The sequence below is a fragment of the Mobula birostris genome, chromosome 16 (genome assembly GCF_030028105.1).
Source record: "Mobula birostris isolate sMobBir1 chromosome 16, sMobBir1.hap1, whole genome shotgun sequence".
NCBI lineage: Eukaryota > Metazoa > Chordata > Chondrichthyes > Myliobatiformes > Myliobatidae > Mobula > Mobula birostris.
This window is the reverse complement of record NC_092385.1, coordinates 81,265,154-81,286,028: the sequence shown is the minus strand read 5'-3', so window position 1 is coordinate 81,286,028 and position 20,875 is coordinate 81,265,154. Positions and strand designations below refer to the sequence as shown.

Here is a 20,875-nt window from a genome sequence, read left to right as displayed (position 1 = left end):
CTTAAGCTTTATAAATTAATTAATCAGGTAGAATTAATAGGTTCCTATGTGGGAGTTCATGGCTTGTTGATTCAGAACCAAGTAAGCTATTAATTTTGTACTTTTAAAGTTCAAAGTTCAAAAGAAATTTATTATCAAAGTATGTATGCCACCATATTCTACCTTCAGATTCATTTTCAATGGTGCACATAGATTTTTCCTGGAGCAGCATTACTTTCTAATGCATAATTAGAATGTAGCAAGGAGAGGGTAAGGATGGTGCTGTGCTTTAAATACTCCATTCATTTCTCAACAACAATTCATGTTGAGATTGAGCCTAGGCAGTAGATGCTTATTAACTCCAGGAACCACAAGGGTTCCATTATTTTAGATGCAACAGAGCAGGATGGATTAAAGGAGCAGTGATGTTGCTGGTCAGGGAAAATATCACGGCAGTGCTCAGTCAGGATAGACTGAAACACTCGTCTAGTAGGCCGTTATAGGTGGAACTGAGAAATAAGAAAGGTATGAACGTGTTAATTACAGAACATAAAACTTCCGAGAAATATAGTGGAAGAAGTTTGCAGAGGGATCACAGACTGCTGCTAGAAACATTAGGTTGTTATAGTAGGTGATTCCATATATTGACAGGGATTCCCATACTGTAAAAGGACTAGATAAGAACATAAGAAATAGGAGCAAGAGTAGGCTATCCGGCCCATCGAGCCTGCCCCACCATTCAATAAGATCATGGCTGATCTGTTCGTAAACTCAGCTCTATCTACCTGCCTTTTCCCCATAATCCTTAATTCCCCTACTATGTAAAAAATCTATCTAACTGTATCTTAAATATATTTAGTGAAGAAGCTTCAACTGCTTCTTTGGGCAGAGAATTCCACAGATTCACCACTCTCTGGGAAAAACAGTTTCTCCTCATCTCCATCCTAAATCTTCTCCCCTGAATCTTGAGGCAATGTCCCCTAGTTCTAGTCTCACCTACCAAATGGAAAAAACTTTCCTACTTCTATCTTATCTATCCCTTTCAAAATTTTGTATGTTTCTATAAGATCCCCTCTCATTCTTCTGAATTCCAGAGAGTATAGTCCCAGGCGACTCAATCTCTCCTCATAGGTTAACCCCTTCATCTCTGGAATCAACCTGGTGAACCTCCTCTGCCCTGCCTTTAAAGCCAGTATATCCTTCCTCAAGTATAGAGACCAGAAATGCACACAGTACTTCAGGTGCGGCGTCACCAGTACCCTGTATAGTTGCAGCATGACCTCCCTGCTCTTGAATTCAAACCATCTAGCAATGAAGGCCAACATTCCATTTGCCTTCTTAATAACCTGTTGTACTTGCAAGCCAACTTTTTATGATTCATGAACAAGCACTTCCAAGTCTCTCTGCATAATAGCATGCTGCAATCTTTCACCATTTAAATAATAATCTGCTCTTCTATTATTCCTTCCAAAGTGGATGATCTCGCATTTACCAACATTGTATTCCATCTGCCAGACCTTGGCCTACTCACTTAACCTATCTATAATCCCCCGCAGACTCTCCACATCCTCTGTACAATTTGCTTTTCCACTCAGTTTAGTGTCATCAGCAAATTTTACTACACTACACTCAGTCCCCTCTTCCAAATCATCAATGTAAATGGTAAACATCTGCGGGCCCAGCACCGACCCCTGCGGCACCCCACTCACCACAGACTGCTATCCGGAGAAACATCCATATACAGGTTTCCCCTGCTATCCGAAGGTAGAGCATTCTTATGAAACTGTTCGTAAACCGAAATGGCATAAAGTGAAGAAGCAATTACCATTCATTTATATGGGAAAATTTTTGAGTGTTCCCAGACCCAAAAAATAACCTGTCATATCATACCAAATAGCACATAAAACCTAAAATAACACTAACATATAGTAAAAGCAGGAATGATATGTTAAATACACAGCTTGTATTAAAGTAGAAGTAATGTATGTACAATGTAGTATCACTTAACAGAATCGGGAAGATTTAGCCAAAACCGATTTGCGGAAAAAAAATCCGCATGTACATGCATACACCTGCTTCAAGGCTTCACGGTCATGGTAGTCTTTTTCGGGGTAAACACAAGTTTAAAGTGGGCATCTTTTTTCTTAAAAGCGAAAATCTTCTTTCGGTTAGCAAAAACAGGTACTAATTGTAGGTCTATTGTAAAAGCGAAGTGGCGTAAAGCAAGCGTTTGTAAAGCGGGGGACACCTGTACACCAACTCTCTGCCTTCTATTGGTTAACCAATCCACTATCTATACCAATACACTTCCTCTGACTCCATGCACCCGTATCTTATTTATAAGTCTCTTGTGCAGCACCTTACTAAACGCCTTCTGGAAATCCAAGTATATGACATCCACCCATTCCCCTCTATCCACTGCACTCATTATATCCTCAAAGAACTCCAGTAAGTTTGTCAAACAGGACCTGCCCTTTCTGAATCCATGCTGTGTCTGTCTAATGGAACCACTCCTTTCTAAATGTTTCACTATTTCTTCCTTAACGACAGCTTCAAGCATTTTCCCAACTACAGATGTTAGGCTAACTGGCCTATAGTTGCCTGTCTTTTGCCTACATCCTTTTTTAAAAAGTGGCGTGACATTTGCTGTCTTCCAATCCGCCGGAATCTGCCCAGAGTCCAGAGAATTTTGGTAAATGATTACTAAGGCATCCACTATAACCTCTGCCAATTCCCTCAGCACCCTGGGATGCATCCCATCAGGACCAGGGGATTTATCTACCTTCAGGCCCTCTAGTTTGCTCATCACTATCTCTTCAGTGACAATGATTTTTATCGAGGTCCTCACCTCCCATTTCGTCCATAACATCACTCTTTGGCATATTAGACATGTCCTCCACCATGAAGACTGACACAAAATAGGCGTTCAATGCCTCAGCCATTTCTTTATCACCCAATATCAATTTCCCCTTCTCTCTTCCAAGGGGCCTACGTTGATTTCAGCCACCCTCTTCCGCTTTATATATTTATAAAAACTTTTGCTATCTGTTTTTATATTTTGTGCTAATTTACTTTCATATTCTATCTTCCCTTTCTTTATTTCTTGTTTAGTTGTTCTTTGTTGCTTTTTAAAGTTTTCTCAATCCTCCAGTCTCCCACTACTCTTTGCAGCTGAGTACACATGAGCTTTTAATTTGATACTATCTTTTAATTCCTTAGTTATCCAAGGCTGGCTCTCCCCACACTTACTGTCCTTACTTTTGACTAGAATATACTTTTGTTGAGCACTGTGAAAAATCTCTTTGAAAGTATTCACTGTTCCTCAACTGTCCTACCAAGTAGCCTGTGCTCCCAATACACATTAGCCAACTCCTCCCTCATCCTGTTGTAGTCTCCCTTGTTCAAGCATAATACACTAGTTTTAGATCTAACTATTTCATCCTCCATCTGTATACGAAATTCAGTCAAATTCAATCACTCTTTCCAAGAGGATCCTTGACTACAAGATCGTTAATCTTACCTGTCTCGCTGCACAGGGCTAGGGTGGGATAAAATCTGTCAAATGTGTTCAGGATAGTTTCCTTAATCAGTATGTAGAACTCTCAATGACAGTGTGTGCAATACTTGATCTGCTATTAGGGAACGAGACAGAGCAGGTGACAGAAGTTTGTGTAGGGAAACACTTTGATCACAATGCCATTAGTTTCAAAGTAAATATACAAAAAAAAAAAATAGGTCTGGTCCATGGGTTGAAGTTCAAAATTGGAGAAAGGCCAATTTTGATGGTATCTGGCAAGTATGGTTTGGGACAGGTTGTTTCCTGGCAAAGGTGTACTTGGTAAGTGGGAGGCCTTCAAAAGTGAAATTTTGAGAGTACAAAGCTTATATGTGCTTCTCAGAATAAAAGGTAAAGACAACAAGTGTAGGGAACCTTAGTTTTCAAAGATATTGAGGCCCTGGTTAAGAAGAGAAAAAAGGAGGCACATTGCAGTTAGAAACAAATTAGGTACTTATGGAGTATAAGAAATGCAAGAGAACACTTAAGAAAGAAAGCAGGAGGACTAAGAGAAAGCATGATGTTGCCCTAGCAGACAAAGTGAAGGAGAATACTAAAGGATTCTACAGATATGTTAAGAGCAAAAGGATTCCAAGGGACAAAATTGAGAGGGTAAAGATGCTGCTGTGCTCAGAGGCATTCTTTAAATACCCACAGCATTCACCATTCATTTCTCAACAACAACAGTTCATGTTGGGATTCAGCCTAGGCAGTAGATGATAATTCATATGTGGAGAGATATTTAAATCAGCCCAACAGATGAGGTACCGGAGGACTAGAGGATAACCAATGTTGTTATGCTGTTTCTGAAAGGCTCTAAAAATAAACCAGGAAATTACAGACCAGTAAGCCTAACATCAGTAGTGGGAGTTATTATTCTAAGGGATCGAATATGTAAGTATTTGAATAGACATAGACAAGGATAGGCAGGAATGTTTTGTGTATGGTAGGTCATGCCTAATTAATTTAATAGAGTTTTTTCGAGGAAGTTACCAGGAAAGTGGATGAAGGCAAGGCAGTGGATGTTGTCCACATGGACTTTAGCAAGCATTTGACAAGGTCCTGCATGGCAGATTGGCCAAGAAGGTTCAGTCGCTCGGCATTCAAGGTGAGGTGGTAAATTGGATTAGACATTGGCTTTGTGGGAGAAGCCAGAGAGTGGCAGTAGATGTTTGCCTCTCTGACTAGAGGCCTGTAACTAGTGGAGTATCATAGGGATCGGTGCTGGGTCTGTTGTTGCTTGTTCTCTATATCAATGATAATGTGGTTAACTGGATCAGCAAATTTGCATATGTCACCAAGATTGGGGGTGTAGTGGACAGCGAGGAAGGTATCATGGCTTGCAGTGAGATCTGGGCCAGCTGGAAAAATGGGCTGAAAAATGGAAGATGAAACTTAATGCAGACAAGTGCAAGGTGTTGCACTTGGGTAGGATCAACTAGGTTAGGTCTTACATAGTGCACACTGTACACTGAGGTGTGCAATGAAACAATGGGATTTAGGAATACTCTTTGTTGAAAGTGACATCATAGGTAGATAGGGCGGTTAACAAAGCTTTTGGCACATTGGCCAAGATCTGTTCTGATTTTTATAAATGACCTGGATGAGGAAGTGGAGGGATGAGTTAGTAAATTTGCTGATGACACCAAGGTTGGGGGTGTTGTGGCTAGTGTGGAGGGCTGTCAGAGGTTACAGTGAGACATCGATAGGATGAAAAACTGGGCTGAGAAGTGGCAGATGTAGTTCAACCCAGATAAGTGTGAGGTGGTTCATTTTGGTAGGTCAAATATGATGGTAGAATATAGTATTAATGGTAAGACTCTTGGCAGTGTGGAGGATCAGAGGGATCTTGGGATCCAGGGATCCAGATCCATAGGACACTCAAAGCTGCTGCACAGGTTGACCCTGTGCTTAAGAAGGCATACAGTGCATTGGCTTTCATCAATCATGGGATTAAGTTTAGGAGCCAAGAGGTAATGTTGCAGCTATACAGGACCCTGGTCAGACCACACTTGTGAGTACTGTGCTCAGTTCTGGTTGCCTCACTACAGGAAAGATGTGGAAACCATAGAGAGAGTGCAGAGGTTTACAAGGATGTTGCCTGGATTGGGGAGCATGCCTTACGAGAATAGGTTGCGTGAACTCGGCCTTTTCTCCTTGGAGCGACGGGGGATGAGAGGTGACCTGATAGAGGTGTACAAGATGATGAGAGGCATTGATCGTGTGGATAGTCAGAGGCTTTTTCCCAGGGCTGAAGTGGCGAGCACGAAAGGGCACAGTTTTAAGGTCCTTGGAAGTAGGTACAGAGGAGATGTCGGGGGTAAGTGTTTTTTTTTTTTTTTTTTTTTTAAACACAGAGAGTGGTGAGTGTGTGGAATGGGCTGCCGGTGACGGCGGTGGAAGTAGAAACGATAGGGTCTTTTAAGAGACTCCTGGGTAGGTACATGGAGCTTAGAAAAATAGAGGGCTATGGGTAACCCTAGGTAATTTCTAAGGTAAGAACAAGTTCGGCACAGCATTGTGGGCCGAAGGGCCTGTATTGTGCTGTAGGTTATTCTATGTTTCTATAAACACAAGAAAGTCTGCATATGCTGGAAGTCCAAGGCAACACACGCAAAATGCTGGATGAACGAAGCAGGTCAGGTAGCATATATGGAAATGAATAGATAGTTGTCGTTTCAGGCCGAGACCCTTCTTCAAGACTGAGAAGGAAGGGAGAAGATGTCAGAATAAAAAGACAGGGGGAAGAGAAAGAGGCCAGCTGGAAGGTGATAGATGAAACCAGTTGGTGAGAAAGGTCAAGAGATGGAGAATAGGAGAGGTGAGTGGACCATAGGAGAATGGGAAGGAGGAGTTGACCCTGGGGGTAGTAATGGGCAGATGAGAAGTAGTAAAATATTAAAGTGGGGAAGAATTTGTTTACCAAAAGATGAAATCTATATATTGATGCCATCAGGTTGGAGACTACCCAGACAGAATATAAGGTATTGCTCCTCCACCCTGAGGGTGGTCTCATCTTGGCACAGGAGGCGGCCATGGACTGACATGTTGAAATGGGAATGGGAATTGGAATTAAAATGTTTGGCCACCGAGAAATCCCAATTGTGGCAGATAGTACAGAGAGATGATGAAACAGTCCCCTAATTTACGATAGGTCTCACCAATGTAGAGGAGGCCACATTGGGAGCACTGGACATAATTGACGACCCCAGCACATTAGCAGGTGAAGGGCTATTTGGGGCCTTGAATAGAGGAGAGGGAGGAGGTTTATCACTTAAGACGCTTTGCAGGGATAAGTACCGGGAGAGAGATCAGTGGGGAGGGACGAGTGGACAAGGAAATCGCAGAGGGAGTGATTCCTGTGGAAAGAGGAGGGTTGGCCTTCATAAAGCAAGGTATTGAGTACAGGAGATGGGATGTTATGTTGAACTTGTATAAGACATTGTGAGGCCTAATTTGGAGTATTGGGTGCAGTTTTAGTCACCTACCTACAGGAAAGATGTAACTAAGGTTGAAAGAGTACAGAGAAAATTTACAAGGATATTTTAGGATCCGGAGAACTTGAGTTGGAAGGAAAGATTGAATAGGTCAGGGCTTTATTTCTTGGCACTTTTAGGACTGAAAGGAGGTTTGATAGAGGTATACAAAATTATGAGGGGTATAGATAGGGCAAATGCAAGCAAGCTTTTTCCACTGAGCTTGGGTGGGACTACAACTAGAGGTCATGGGTTAAGGGTGAAAGGTGAAAAGTTAATAGGGGAACATGAGAGGAAATTTCTTCAGTTAGAGGGTCATGAGAGTGTGGAACGAGCTGCCATTGCAAGTGGTGCATGTGAGCTCGATTTCAACATTTAAGAGAAGTTTGGATAGAAACACAGATAGTAGGGGTATTGCGGGCTATGGTCCAGGTGCAGGTTGATGGGTGTAGGCAGTTTAAATGGTTCAGCATGGACAAGATGGGATGAAGGGCCTGTTTCTGTGCTGTACTTTTCTATGACTAATTCTTCTGGATCTTGCCCTAACTTGAAGTCCACACATTGTCAAAAGGAAATCCTGGACCACAACCAAGATGACAACCTGATTGATTTTGCCCAGTTTACAAGTGTAGAACTCAGTTACAAGGTCAGTGCTGTCATCAAGGAAAACCAAGTAACTCAACACAGAGTAAGGAATTAATCTGATCATGAACATTTGAAATAGGACACAAGTCTTAAATATCTAAGAATCTTTCTGTGGAGTTGGCCTCAGTAACACTTTGAAGTACAACCTTTTCCCTTCCAAAGTATTCTTCCTTGAAGTCTCTTGCACCAACTCCAGACACAGGAACGTACTGGAGTTCTGGCCAGAGATTTCTTTAAATAGCTACTGCAATCTATATAGGAAAAACTTATGGCAACCAAACCTTCACACTTCCATTCTTCCCTTTGGGGCTTTGCCTTCCTCTGCTCACTCCTTTGCCGCAATAAAGTTAGGACTCATCCTGGTATAATCAATGCAACACACCAAAATCTTGCCCTTTTTACAGTTTATTAAACTCTGAGTTTGCAAATGAAGAGAATCTTTTACTATTCAGAGATAAACTTATACATAGAAACATAGAAAATAGGTGCAGGAGTAGGCCATTCGGCCCTTCGAGCCTGCACCGCCATTTAGTATGATCATGGCTGATCATCTAACTCAGAACCCTGTACCTGCTTTCTCTCCATACCCCTTGATCCCTTTAGCCACAAGGGCCATATCTAACTCCCTCTTAAATACAGCCAATGAACTGACCCCAACTGTTTCCCGTGGCAGAGAATTCCACAGGTTCACCACTCTCTGTGTGAGAAGTTTTTCTTCATCTCGGTCCTAAAAGGCTTCCCCTTTATCCTTAAACCGTGACCCCTCATTCTGGACTTCCCCAACATCGGGAACAATCTTCCTGCATCTAGCCTGTCCAATCCCTTTAAGATTTTATACGTTTCAATAAGATCCCCCCTCAATCTTCTAAATTCCAATGAGTATAAGCCTAGCCGATCCAGTCTTTCATCATATGAAAGTCCTGCCATCCCAGGAATCAATCTGGTGAACCTTCTTTGTACTCCCTCTATAGCAAGATTATCTTTCCTCAGATTAGGGGACCAAAACTGCACACAATACTCCAGGTGTGGTCTCACCAAGGCCTTGTACAACTGCAGTAGTACCTCCCTGCTCCTGTACTCGAATCCTCTCGCTATGAATGCAGGACACCATTCGCCTTTTTCACCGCCTGCTGTACCTGCATGCCCACTTTCAATGACTGGTGTATAATGACACCCAGGTCTCGTTGCACCTCCCCTTTTCCTAATCGGCCAACATTCAGATAATAATCTGTTTTCCTGTTTTTGCCACCAAAGTGGATAACCTCACGTTTATCCACATTAAATTGCATCTGCCATGAATTTGCCCACGCATCTAACCTATCCAAGTCACCCTGCATCCTCTTAGCGTCCTCCTCACAGCTAACACTGCCGCCCAGCTTCGTGTCATCTGCAAACTTGGAGATGCTGCATTTAATTCCCTCATCTAAGTCATGAATATATATTGTAAATAACTGGGGTCCCAGCACTGAGCCTTGCGGTACCCCACTAGTCACTGCCTGCCATTCTGAAAAGGTCCCGTTTATTCCCACTCTTTGCTTCCTGTCTGCCAACCAATTCTCTATCCATATCAATATCATATCCTCATTACCGTGTGCTTTAAGTTTGCACACTAATCTCCTGTGTGGGACCTTGTCAAAAGCCTTTTGAAAATCCAAATATACCACATCCACTGGTTCTCCCCTATCCACTCTACTAGATACATCCTCAAAAAATTCTATGAGATTCGTCAGACATGATTTTCCTTTCACAAATCCATGCTGACTTTGTCAAATGATTTCACTGCTTTCCAAATGTGCTGTTATTACATCTTTGATAACTGACTCCAGCAGTTTCCCCACTACCGATGTTAGGCTAACCGGTCTATAATTCCCCGGTTTCTCTCTCCCTCCTTTTTTTAAAAAGTGGGGTTACATTAGCCACCCTCCAATCCTCAGGAACTAGTCCAGAATCTAAAGAGTTTTGAAAAATTATCACTAATGCATCCACTATTTCTTGGGCTACTTCTTTAAGCACTCTGGGATGCAGACCATCTTGGCCCTGGGGATTTATCTGCCTTTAATCCCTTCAATTTACCTAACACCACTTCCCTACTAACATGTATTTCCCTCAGTTCCTCCATCTCACTAGACCCTCTGTCCCCTACTATTTCCGGAAGATTATTTATGTCCTCCTGAGTGAAGACAGAAACAAAGTAGTTATTCAATTGGTCTGCCATGTCCTTGTTCCCCATAATCAATTCACCTGTTTCCATCTGTAAGGGACCTACATTTGTCTTAACCAATCTTTTTCTTTTCACATATCTATAAAAGCTTTTACAGTCAGTTTTTATGTTCCCTGCCAGTTTTCTCTCATAATCTCTTTTCCCTTTCCTAATTAAGCCCTTTGTCCTCCTCTGCAGGACTCTGAATTTCTCCCAGTCCTCAGGTGAGCCGCTTTTTCTGGCTAATTTGTATGTTTCTTCTTTGGAATTGATACTATCCCTAATTTCCCTTGTCAGCCACGGGTGCACTACCTTCCCCGATTTATTCTTTTGCCAAACTGGAATGAACAATTGTTGTAGTTCATTCATGCGATCTTTAAATGCTTGCCATTGCATATCCACCGTCAACCCTTTAAGTATCATTTGCCAGTCTATCTTAGCTAATTCACGTCTCATACCTTCAAAGTTACCCTTCTTTAAGTTCAGAACCTTTGTTTCTGAATTAACTATGTCACTCTCCATCTTAATGAAGAATTTCACCATATTATAGTCACTCTTTCCGAAGGGGCCTCTCACGATAAGATTGCTAATTAATCCTTCCTCATTGCTCAATACCCAATCTAGAATGGCCTGCTCTCTAGTTGGTTCCTCGACATGTTGGTTCAAAAAACCATCCTGCATACATTCCAAGAAATCCTCTTCCTCAGCACCTTTACCAATTTGGTTCATCCAATCTATATGTAGATTGAAGTCACCCATTATAACTATTGTTCCTTTATTGCACGCATTTCTACTTTCCTGTTTAATGCCATCCCCAACCTCATTACTACTGTTAGGTGGCCTATATACAACGCTCACCAGCGTTTTCTGCCCCTTAGTGTTATGCAGCTCTACCCATATCCATTCCACATCCTCCTGGCTAATGTCCTTCCTTTCTATTGCGTTAATCTCCTCTCTAACCAGCAATGCTACCCCACTTCCTTTTCTTTCATGTCTATCCTTCCTGAATATTGAATATCCTTGAATGTTGAGCTCCCATCCTTGGTCACCCTGGAGCCATGTCTAAGAATGAACTGCCGCCCATCTGCCTTCAGTAAAATTACTGAAATTTCACCAAATTGCCCTAGTTAGTCATTCATCTCCACAGACGCCAGACTTTACCTGAAAGAAATTGTGAGCATTTTCCAGGTGATTACACAGGGAATTGAGAAGCTTTACAGTAAATCGAGCGAGCTGCTGAGGAGTCATTTGGCGCAAATGTGAAAATCCAGTGTCTCTACATCCTTTAACCTGTATGAAGAAAAGAAAATAGTACAAAGTACTTTTGAAATCATAGAATCAGAAAACTGTTGAAAAGCACACAAGGCTATTCAGCCCATCACATCTCCACCAAATCAATTTTCTAGTCCCACCTTTTCTATGTAGACTTTTCCCAATATATATTCAATCCCCGCTTGAAGGCTACAATAGAAACAGACCCCACAACATTTCAGATTCCAACCATGTGCTATGTAAAAAAAAAAAATTTCTTTCCCTTTATTTTATACATATGATTACTAATCCTCAACCATTCTACCAAAGGGAACATACAGTCACTCTGACCAGACCTCTTATATATTTTTATCAAATTTCTCTTTGGACTTCTTTTCTCCAAAGTAAACTATTCTACCCACATTAAGCGAATTCACTTCCTCCTCTCCTTTGGCAGTAGTTTGTGTAAGAAGAGCAGCACATCACATGGGAAATACCGAGAGGAATTTATGTTATATAACATCAACCACAGCTAAGTGCTATGGCACTGAGCCATCTTTGACTGTTAAGTTGAAACACTGATTAAGTTCAAATAATTCACTAGTTCTGATGAGCATTCACGCCTTTCCTTTGTAGAAAATAAAAACAGAACAAGCTACATTTGGAAAAGATTTAGTAGGTTGTAACTGAAGGAACTGATCACTGTTCACACAGTATAAACAGCTTATAACTACTGTTCTCTCTGAAAGACATGAACTCTTTATTTTGTGTCTCCATATCCACATTGCAAAACATTTCTTATTATCCTGAGCTTTTTTACCAGTTTCAGTATTAATAACACATTTATTTATTTGAAGTACCCAGGCAAGCTTTGTCAGAAAGGGAATTGTTACCAAGACAAATAAGGAAATAATGGGACAGGTGCCAAAAGCTTAAAGGAAGAAAAGAAGACATTGAAGGGAGAAGTTTAGAAAGGGAATTCCAGAACTGAGGGCCTTGCTAGCAAAAGGAACTGTCATTCAGTCCTATAAAATTCAGGGATGAGCAAAAAAATCAGATTACTAGAATGCACGGGTCTCAAAGAGTTAGGCTGGAAGGAGATTAAGGAGATTGGGAAGGGAGAGGCTACAGAGCAGTTTGAAAACAAGGGTGAGAATTTCATGTCAAGATTTTACCCAAATGGAAGCCAACCAGTCGGCAAGGAAAGAGTGACATGAAAGGGACAGTGCAATTTGGTTAGACAGCAGTATTTTGGTCGGTTACAAAGTTAGAGTCAACTGGAATAAATAAGTCTAAATTCTAAAATGAATAAGGGTTTCAGCAAACAGATGTACCTTCAGGAACAGATTTTTCTTGGTAGCATTTGCTACTAACATGTAATCCAGTTTACGAGATAGGTCCTCCAGAAGAAACATCAGCTCTGCTGACCCCAGTTGCAGAACCTCAGTAACCTATAAGGCAAGAGAATCTTCAATACAGGAAGTCACCTATGAATCAGAAAATGCTGAAAACTCCTCTAGTCAGCAATATCCGCGGCAAAGTCAAACAGTTATTGATTTAGGTATGAGACCACAGAGGGGTCCTAAATTGTCAACAGCTTCTCTTTCCACAAACTCAACAGTTTTTCCTCTTTTTTTTTAAATTTTTTTTTTCCCTCCAGATTTTAGGGGTTTTTGCATTTTTTTGGTATTTTCCTCTTTATGTCAGAATGAGTTCTGCAAACATTTTAATTAATTTAGTTGCCTCTTTGCAACGACACATTCACTATATTGGTTAAACTGTCAACATTGTGTTACAAAGGTTATATTTTTTTTTATTATAAATAAAGAATTCTTGCTCTGCAGAAGTATATTACTATTCGGTGTCGTCAGTATGCCGCATCTGGAATTTCCAGTTGGTGGATGATTTCCTTCCGTGCCGCTCTGACGTATTGGGGAATCGTGTACGTGGCAAGTTACAGCAATGGTTTGCCATTGCCTTCTGCCGGGTGAGGTTTTATTTTAAAGAGATCACCAGCTCTTAACCCAGCACGGATGGAGAGCTTTATTAGATAAAGAAATTAATTTTTTTTTTTTAATTTATGACTGATGAATTTGCAAGAGTGGTTTTTTCTGGTGCAGACTTTCCGTTCACTCACCTTGGTATTTAGCTCAGTATCCAGATGGGACTTGGTTACCAGACCTGATTGTAGGACAAAAAATAAATCTGTATCCAGTTCTCTAAAGTAAGCTCTGTAATTGGCCAAGTTAACAAAGACCTTTCCTTCTTCACTGTTCTCCTGCAGAATACACAACAGAATAGCACTAAGGCATTTGGAGTCATCTAGATCATCATTCATTCACCTCTGTCAGTATAGCTTACTGTCTACAGACACCAGGGTGCAATGCAATTCCTCACTTGCATGAAACTCACAGTGTAAATGGACTACATTGTGCTTATGAACAGGTTGTCCCACTCCATTCAAGGTAGAAGTCACGCAGCATTCAAACCAAAACCACTTGACTCAAAAACAGTTACTTCCCCAAAGTCATCCACCCATTAAACCACTCCACAATAATTTGCCACCATGACATACACATCACCCAGCGTCACTTTATGTACATACAATTAAAACGATAAGGCCAAAAGACATAGGAGCCTAATTAGGCAATTCAGCCCATTAAATCTGGTCCACCATTTCATCACGGCTGATCCACTTTCCCTCTCAGCCCCAATCTGCTGCCTTCTCCCCGTATCCCTTCATGCCCTGACTAATCAAGAACCTATCAATTTCTGCCTTAAATACAGTACACCCAATGACTGGGCTGCCACAGCAGCCTGTGGCAACGAGTTTCACAGATTCACCACCCTCTGGCCAAAGAAGTTCCTCCTCATTTCTATTCTAAATGGATGTCCCTCTATTCTAAGGCTGTGCCCTCTGCTCCGAGACTCCTCCCACCACAGAAAACATCGTCTCCACATCTACTTTATCAAGGCGTTTCACATTTGATAGGTTTCAATGAGACTCCTCCCACCCCCCCCGCCACCCATTCTTCTAAATTTCAGCAAGTACAGGCCCAGAGCCATCAATCGCTCTTCATACAATAAGCCTTTCATTCCCCATGAACCTTCTTTGGATACTCTCCAACGCCAGCACATCCTTTCTTAAATCAAGGGACCCAAATCTGCTCACAATACTCCAAGTGAGGCCTCACCAGTGCCTTATAAAGCCTCAGCATGACATCCTTCCTTTTCTATTCTATTCCTCCCAAAATGAATGCCAACAGTGCACTTGCCTTCCCCACCACCGATTCAACTGTAAATGAACCTTCAGGAATCCTGCACGATGACTCCCAAGTCCATTTGCACCTCGTATTTTTGAATTTTCTCCATGTTTAGAAAATAGTCTTTGCTTTTAATCCTTCTACCAAAACACACTTTCTGACCCTGTATTCCATCTGCCACTTCTTCTGCTTCCACAACACTACATGCTCCTCCACCTATCTTTGTATAGTCTGTAAACTTGGCCACAATGCCATCAATTCCATTATCCAAATTAATGACATATAATGTAAACAGTTCCAACACTGGAACACCACGTCACTGGCAGCCAACCAGAAAAGGCTCCTTTTATTCCCATTCTTTGCCTCCTGCCAATCAGCAAATCCTCTATCCACGCCAATATTCTTCCTGTAATACTACGGGTTCTTATCTTGTTAATCTGCCTCACGTGCAATACCTTGTCAAAGGCCTTCTAAAAATCCAAGTACAAAACATCCCTTGATTCTCCTTTGTCCATCTGCTTGGTATTTTTTCCAAAGGATTCCAACAAATTTGTCAAGCAAGATTTTTGCATTAAGGAAACCCTGCTGACTTTGGCCTATTTTATCATAGAATAGTACAGCACAGTACAGGCCCTTCTGCCCACAATGTTGTGCCGACCCTCAAACCCTGCCTCCCATATAAGCCCCCACCTTGAATTCCTCCATATACCTGTCTAGTAGTCTCTTAAACTTCACGAGTGTATCTGCCTCCACCACTGACTCAGGCAGTGCATTCCACGCACCAACCACTCTCTGAGTAAAAAACCTTCCTCTAATATCCCCCTTAACTTAAAGCCATGTCATCTTGTATTGAGCAGTAGTGCCCTGGGGAAGAGACACTGGCTATCCACTCCACCTATTCCTCTTATAATCTTGTACACCTCTATCATGTTTCCTCTCATCCTCCTTCTCTCCAAAAAGTAAAGCCCTAGCTCCCTTAATCTCTGATCATAATGCATACTTTCTAAACCAGGCAGCATCCTGGTAAATCTCCTCTGTACCCTTTCCAATGCTTCCACATCCTTCCTATAGTGAGGCGACCAGAACTGGACACAGTACTCCAAGTGTGGCCTAACCAGAGTTCTATAGAGCTGCATCATTACATCGTGACTCTTAAACTCTATCCCTCGACTTATGAAAGCTAACACCCCACTAGCTTTCTTAACCACCCTATCCACCTGTGAAGCAACTTTCAGGGATCTGTGGACATGTACCCCCAGATCCCTCTGCTCCTCCACACTACCAAGTATCCTGCCATTTACTTTGTACTCTGCCTTGGAGTTTGTCCTTCCAAAGTGTACCACCTCACACTTCTCTGGGTTGATCTCCATCTGCCACTTCTCAGCCCGCTTCTGCATCCTATCAATGCCTCTCTGCAATCTTTGACAATCCTCTACACTATCTGCAACACCACCAACCTTTGTGTCGCCTGCAAACTTGCCAACCCACCCTTCTACCCTCACATCCAGGTCGTTAATAAAAATCACGAAAAGTAGAGGTCCCAGAACAGATCCTTGTGGGACACCACTAGTCACAATCTTCCAATCTGAACGTACTCCCTCCACCACCACCCTTTGCCTTCTGCAGGCAAGCCAATTCTGAATCCACCTGGCCAAACTTACCTGGATCCCATGCCTTCTGACTTTCTGAATAAGCCTACTGTGTAGAACCTTGTCAAATGCCTTACTAAAATCTATATAGATCACATCCACTGCACTACCCTCATCTATATGCCTGGTCATCTCTTCAAAGAACTCTATCAGGCTTGTTAGACGCGATCTGCCCTTCACAAAGCCATGCTGACCATGATTCTCTAAATGCCCAGAGATCCTATCTCTAAGAATCTTTTCCAACAGCTTTCCCACCACAGACGCAAGGCTCACTGGTCTAATTACCCGGACTATCCCTACTACCTTTTTTGAACAAGGGGACAACATTTACCTCTCTCCAATCCCCCGGTACCATTCCCGTGGACAACGAGGACATAAAGATCCTAGCCAGAGGCTCAGCAATCTCTTCCCTCACCTCGTGGAGCAGCCTGGGGAATATTCCATCAGGCCCTGGGGACTTACCCGTCCTAATGTATTTTAACAACTCCAACACCTCCTCTCCCTTAATATCAACATGCTCCAGAACATCAACCTCACTCATATTGTCCTTACCATCATCAAGTTCCCTCTCATTGGTGAATACCGAAGAGAAGTATTCATTGAGGGCCTCGCTCACTTCCACAGCCTCCAGGCACATCTTCCTACTTTTATCTCTAACCAGTCCTACCTTCACTCCTGTCATCCTTTTTTCCTTCACATAATTGAATGCCTTGGGGTTTTCCTTTACCCTACTCGCCAAGGCCTTCTCATGCCCCCTTCTTGCTCTTCTCAGCCCCTTCTTAAGCTCCTTTCCTGCCTCCCTATATTCCTCAATAGACCCATCTGATCCCTGCTTCCTAATCCTCATGTATGCTGCCTTTTTCCATCTGACTAGATTTTCCACCTCACTTGTCACCCATGGTTCCTTCACCCTACCATTCTTCATCTTCCTCACCGGGACAAATTTATCCCTAACATCCTGCAAGAGATCTCTAAACATCGACCACATGTCCATAGTACATTTCCCTGCAAAAACATCATCCCAATTAACACCTGCAAGTTCTAGCCTTATAGCCTCATAATTTGCCCTTCCCCAATTAAAAATTTTCCTGTCCTCTCTGATTCTATCCTTTTCCATGATAATGCTAAGGGCTAGGGAGCGGTGGTCACTGTCCCCCAGATGCTCACCCACTGAAAGATCTGTGACCTGACCCGGTTCATTACCTAACACTAGATCTAGTATGGCATTCCCTCTAGTCGGCCTGCCCACATACTGTGACAGGAATCCGTCCTGGACACACTTAACAAACTCTGCCCCATCTAAACCCTTGGAACTAATCAGGTGCCAATCAATATTAGGGAAGTTAAAGTCACCCATGATAACAACCCTGTTATTTTTGCACCTTTCCAAAATCTGCCTCCCAATCTGCTCCTCTGTATCTCTGCTGCTACCAGGGGGCCTATAGAATACCCCCAATAGAGTAACTGCTCCCTTCCTGTTCCTGACTTCCACCCATATTGACTCAAAAGAGGATCCTGTTACATTACCCACCCTTTCTGTAGCTGTAATAGTATCCCTGACCAGTAATGCCACCCCTCCTCCCCTTTTTCTGCCCTCTCTACCCCTTTTAAAGCACTGAAATCCAGGAATATTGAGAATCCATTCCTGCCCTGGTGCCAGCCAAGTCTCTGTAATGACCACTGCATCATAATTCCATGTATGTATCCAAGCTCTCCGTTCATCACCTTTTTTCCTGATGCTTCTTGCATTGAGGTACACACATTTCAGCCCTTCTACCTTACTGTCTTTACACCATTTATTCTGCTTCTCTTTCCTCAAAGCCTCTCTGTATGTCAGATCTGGCTTTACTCCATGCACTTCTTTCACTGCTCTATCGCTCTGGGTCCCATCCTCTTTGCAAATTAGTTTAAACCCTCCCGAACCATGCCAGCAAACATACCTGCAAGGATATTGCTCCCCCTCGAGTTCAGGTGCAACCCATCCAATCTGTACAGGTCCCACCTTCCCCAGAAGAGATCCCAATGATCCAAAAATCTAAAACCCTGCTCCCTGCACCAACTCCTCAGCCACGCATTCAACTGCCATCTCCTCCAATTCTTACCATCACTGTCACGTAGCACTGGCAGCAATCCTGAGAACGCCACCCTTGAGGTCCTGTTCTTCAGCGTTCTGCCTAGTTCCCGAAACTCACACTTCAGGACCTCATCCCTCTTCCTGCCTATGTCGTTGGTCCCAACATGTATCACGACTTCTGGTTGCTTTCCCTCTCGTAACAGGACGTCGTGCACCCGGTCAGAGACATCCCGGACCCTGGCACCTGGGAGGCAACAAACCATGCGGGTGTCCTTCTCACGTCCACAAAATCTCCTGTCTGCTCCCCTGACTATAGAGTCTCCAATAACGACAGCTCTCCTCTTCTCCGTCCCACCCTTCTGCACCACAGGGTCAGACTCAGTGCCGGAGACCCTGCCACCATGGCTCATAACTGGTCAGTCGTCCCCAACAACAGTATCCAGGATGGTAAACTTATTATTCAGGGGAATGGCTACAGGGGTGCTCTGCACTACCTGTCTGCTCACCTTTGCTTTCCCCCCCTCTGACTGTCACCCAACGACCTGCTTCCGACAGCCTAGGTGTGACTACCTCCCTGTCGCTCTCATCTATGACTGCCTCATTCTCCCTTATGAGTCGAAGGTCATCCAGGTGCTGCTCCAGATTCCTTCCACGGTCTTCCAGATCGCCCAGCCGTATGCACTTCTGGCAGATGTGACTCTGTGGGAGAGGGGCGTTCCCCCAAGACTGCCACATCTCACGTGAGAGGCACATCACCATCTCAGGAGGCATCGTAAAGACTAACTGCGAGCAAGCTTGTCCTCCGCCTCTTCTCATCGAAGCCTCTCGAGTCAAAGCCTCAAATCTCCACTCCGTCACTGGCCCACTCACTCACTGGCCGCTTTCCACAGTATCATGTTTCCAAGTATCCTGAGATCCCTACTTGTACATTGTATTTTATAGAACTGCTTTCATATTTATAATTATGCTTTTTTATATCCTTTATGCTTATTGTGCTTATTTGAGCTGTATCAGATCCAGAGTAACAATCATTTTGTTCTCCTTTACACTTGTATGCTGAAGAATGACAATAAACAATTTTGAATCTTTAATAAATACAATATAGCAATGAGCATAAAACAACACAGTACGAGGTGTAGTCATGCTAATCGAAGAAACTTAAACAAAGCTGAAGTGACAGTAACAGAATAACTGAGAGGTGTAAAATTAAGAGTCTGCGAATGGAACAGCATTACTAGTTAGAGGATGTAAAAGAGGTGATTGGTTTGGTAGCAGTGGGGAAGAAGCTGTTCTTGAGTCTAGTTGCCTGGGCTTTCATACTCCTGTCTTCTCCTAGAAGGCAGAAGGGAGAAAGAGGAATGGCCATGATTGCAGGCATCCTTGACAATATTAATAGCCCTTCTGATACAATGCACCATGAAGATAGACCATAGAAGGAAGTAACAAGCCTGTGATAGACTGGGCTATGATTTCCACTTTTATTGCTCATACTGCAGTCACTAAGTGTCACCAATAACACTGACCATTATATCATGCTGTGTGGCACGTGGCCAAGTGGTTAGGGCATTGGACTAGCGATCTAAAGGTCATGGGTTTGAGCCTCGGCCGGGGCAACATGTGTGTCCTTGAGCAAGGCACTTAACCACACAATGCTCCAGTCTACCCAGCTGAGAATGGGTACTGGCAAAAATGCTGGGGGTGAACCTTTCGATAGACTGGCGTCCTACCCGGGTGGGGGGGTGGGGGGAGTCTCGTACGCTCAGTTGCTTCACGCCACGGATACCGGCATAAGCACTGGCCTGATGGGCCACAAGGCTCATGACAGACTTTAACCTTGATTATATTGTGCTAGCCCTCCTGGAAAAAGACATTCTCTCACAAGCGTTAAAAAAAGAACGTGCAATCTATAACAATATTTTTAAAAATACACATTATTTATTATTATTATTACTACATGGGACTATTTCAAAGATTTCAGTTATATGTGCACTGAATCAGGGAACGTTGGAATAATGCCGTCGAGCTTGTTATAAAATTTTGAGTATTTCTGATCTCTGCATTTAACTAGTTAAAGCAATAGGGTGTTGCTGTGTAGCACTGACACACTGCTAACTGCAAAATCAGGGTGAGGAATCACATTTAAATGCTTTAGCTGATAATTTATTAAAAGAAAATGACAGCGACACATACACAAACACATGTTAATATGATACCAAGAGTTTCAATTCATGGAGCATAAGCCACCCTTGTTCTTAACTGTACCTTTCCTTGAGTATTCTCAGTTTGCATCTGACTTTCTTCTGCAGGCTCCTCAGTCTGTGTGCTGTCAGCAGAAGAGTTCTTGCTGCCTTCTGATTTCTGCTTCTTATTACCCTTCAGATCTTGCGGACAAATGCAAATTAAAAACAAAAATATTAACATCTTTAAGGCTCTGAATTTGATATATTCTTCAGTGTAAAACAATTGATAGAAAATATTTTCATTTCTCCCCGATGCAAAAACTTATTTCAGCCTGCTGGTATCCTAGCCAAGTGTCACCTTTGAGTCAAGGCAGTTCGGGAAATCAGAGCAGATCCAGTTTTTTCCCCATCAATATCCGCATGCAGATTCTTTTCCACCAGAATCACTAAACAGTCATTAAGAATCATGAACCCTGGCTGCTATTCCTTTCCCTAACAGCAACTCAGTATTTCTTTGGATTCTCTTGAAATACACAGCTCAGCTGGATAAATTAGCTAACCCAGCAAGGAAGATCATCCTTCATCTACGACTAAGACCGGAA

At 42.7% G+C, this 20,875-nt stretch overlaps 1 protein-coding gene across 1 annotated transcript in view; it reads right to left on the bottom strand.

Moving 5' to 3' along the window:
* Positions 1–20,875, bottom strand: part of fancd2 (FA complementation group D2) — a 174,055-nt gene that overhangs the window by 46,505 nt on the left and 106,675 nt on the right. Inside the window, exons 27-30 of the mRNA XM_072281001.1 lie at positions 20,356–20,474; positions 13,245–13,385; positions 12,442–12,558; positions 11,018–11,146 (exon numbers count right to left, since the gene is read on the bottom strand). Coding sequence (XP_072137102.1) covers positions 11,018–11,146; positions 12,442–12,558; positions 13,245–13,385; positions 20,356–20,474 — 506 coding nt within the window. The remainder of the gene's footprint in view (positions 1–11,017; positions 11,147–12,441; positions 12,559–13,244; positions 13,386–20,355; positions 20,475–20,875) is intronic.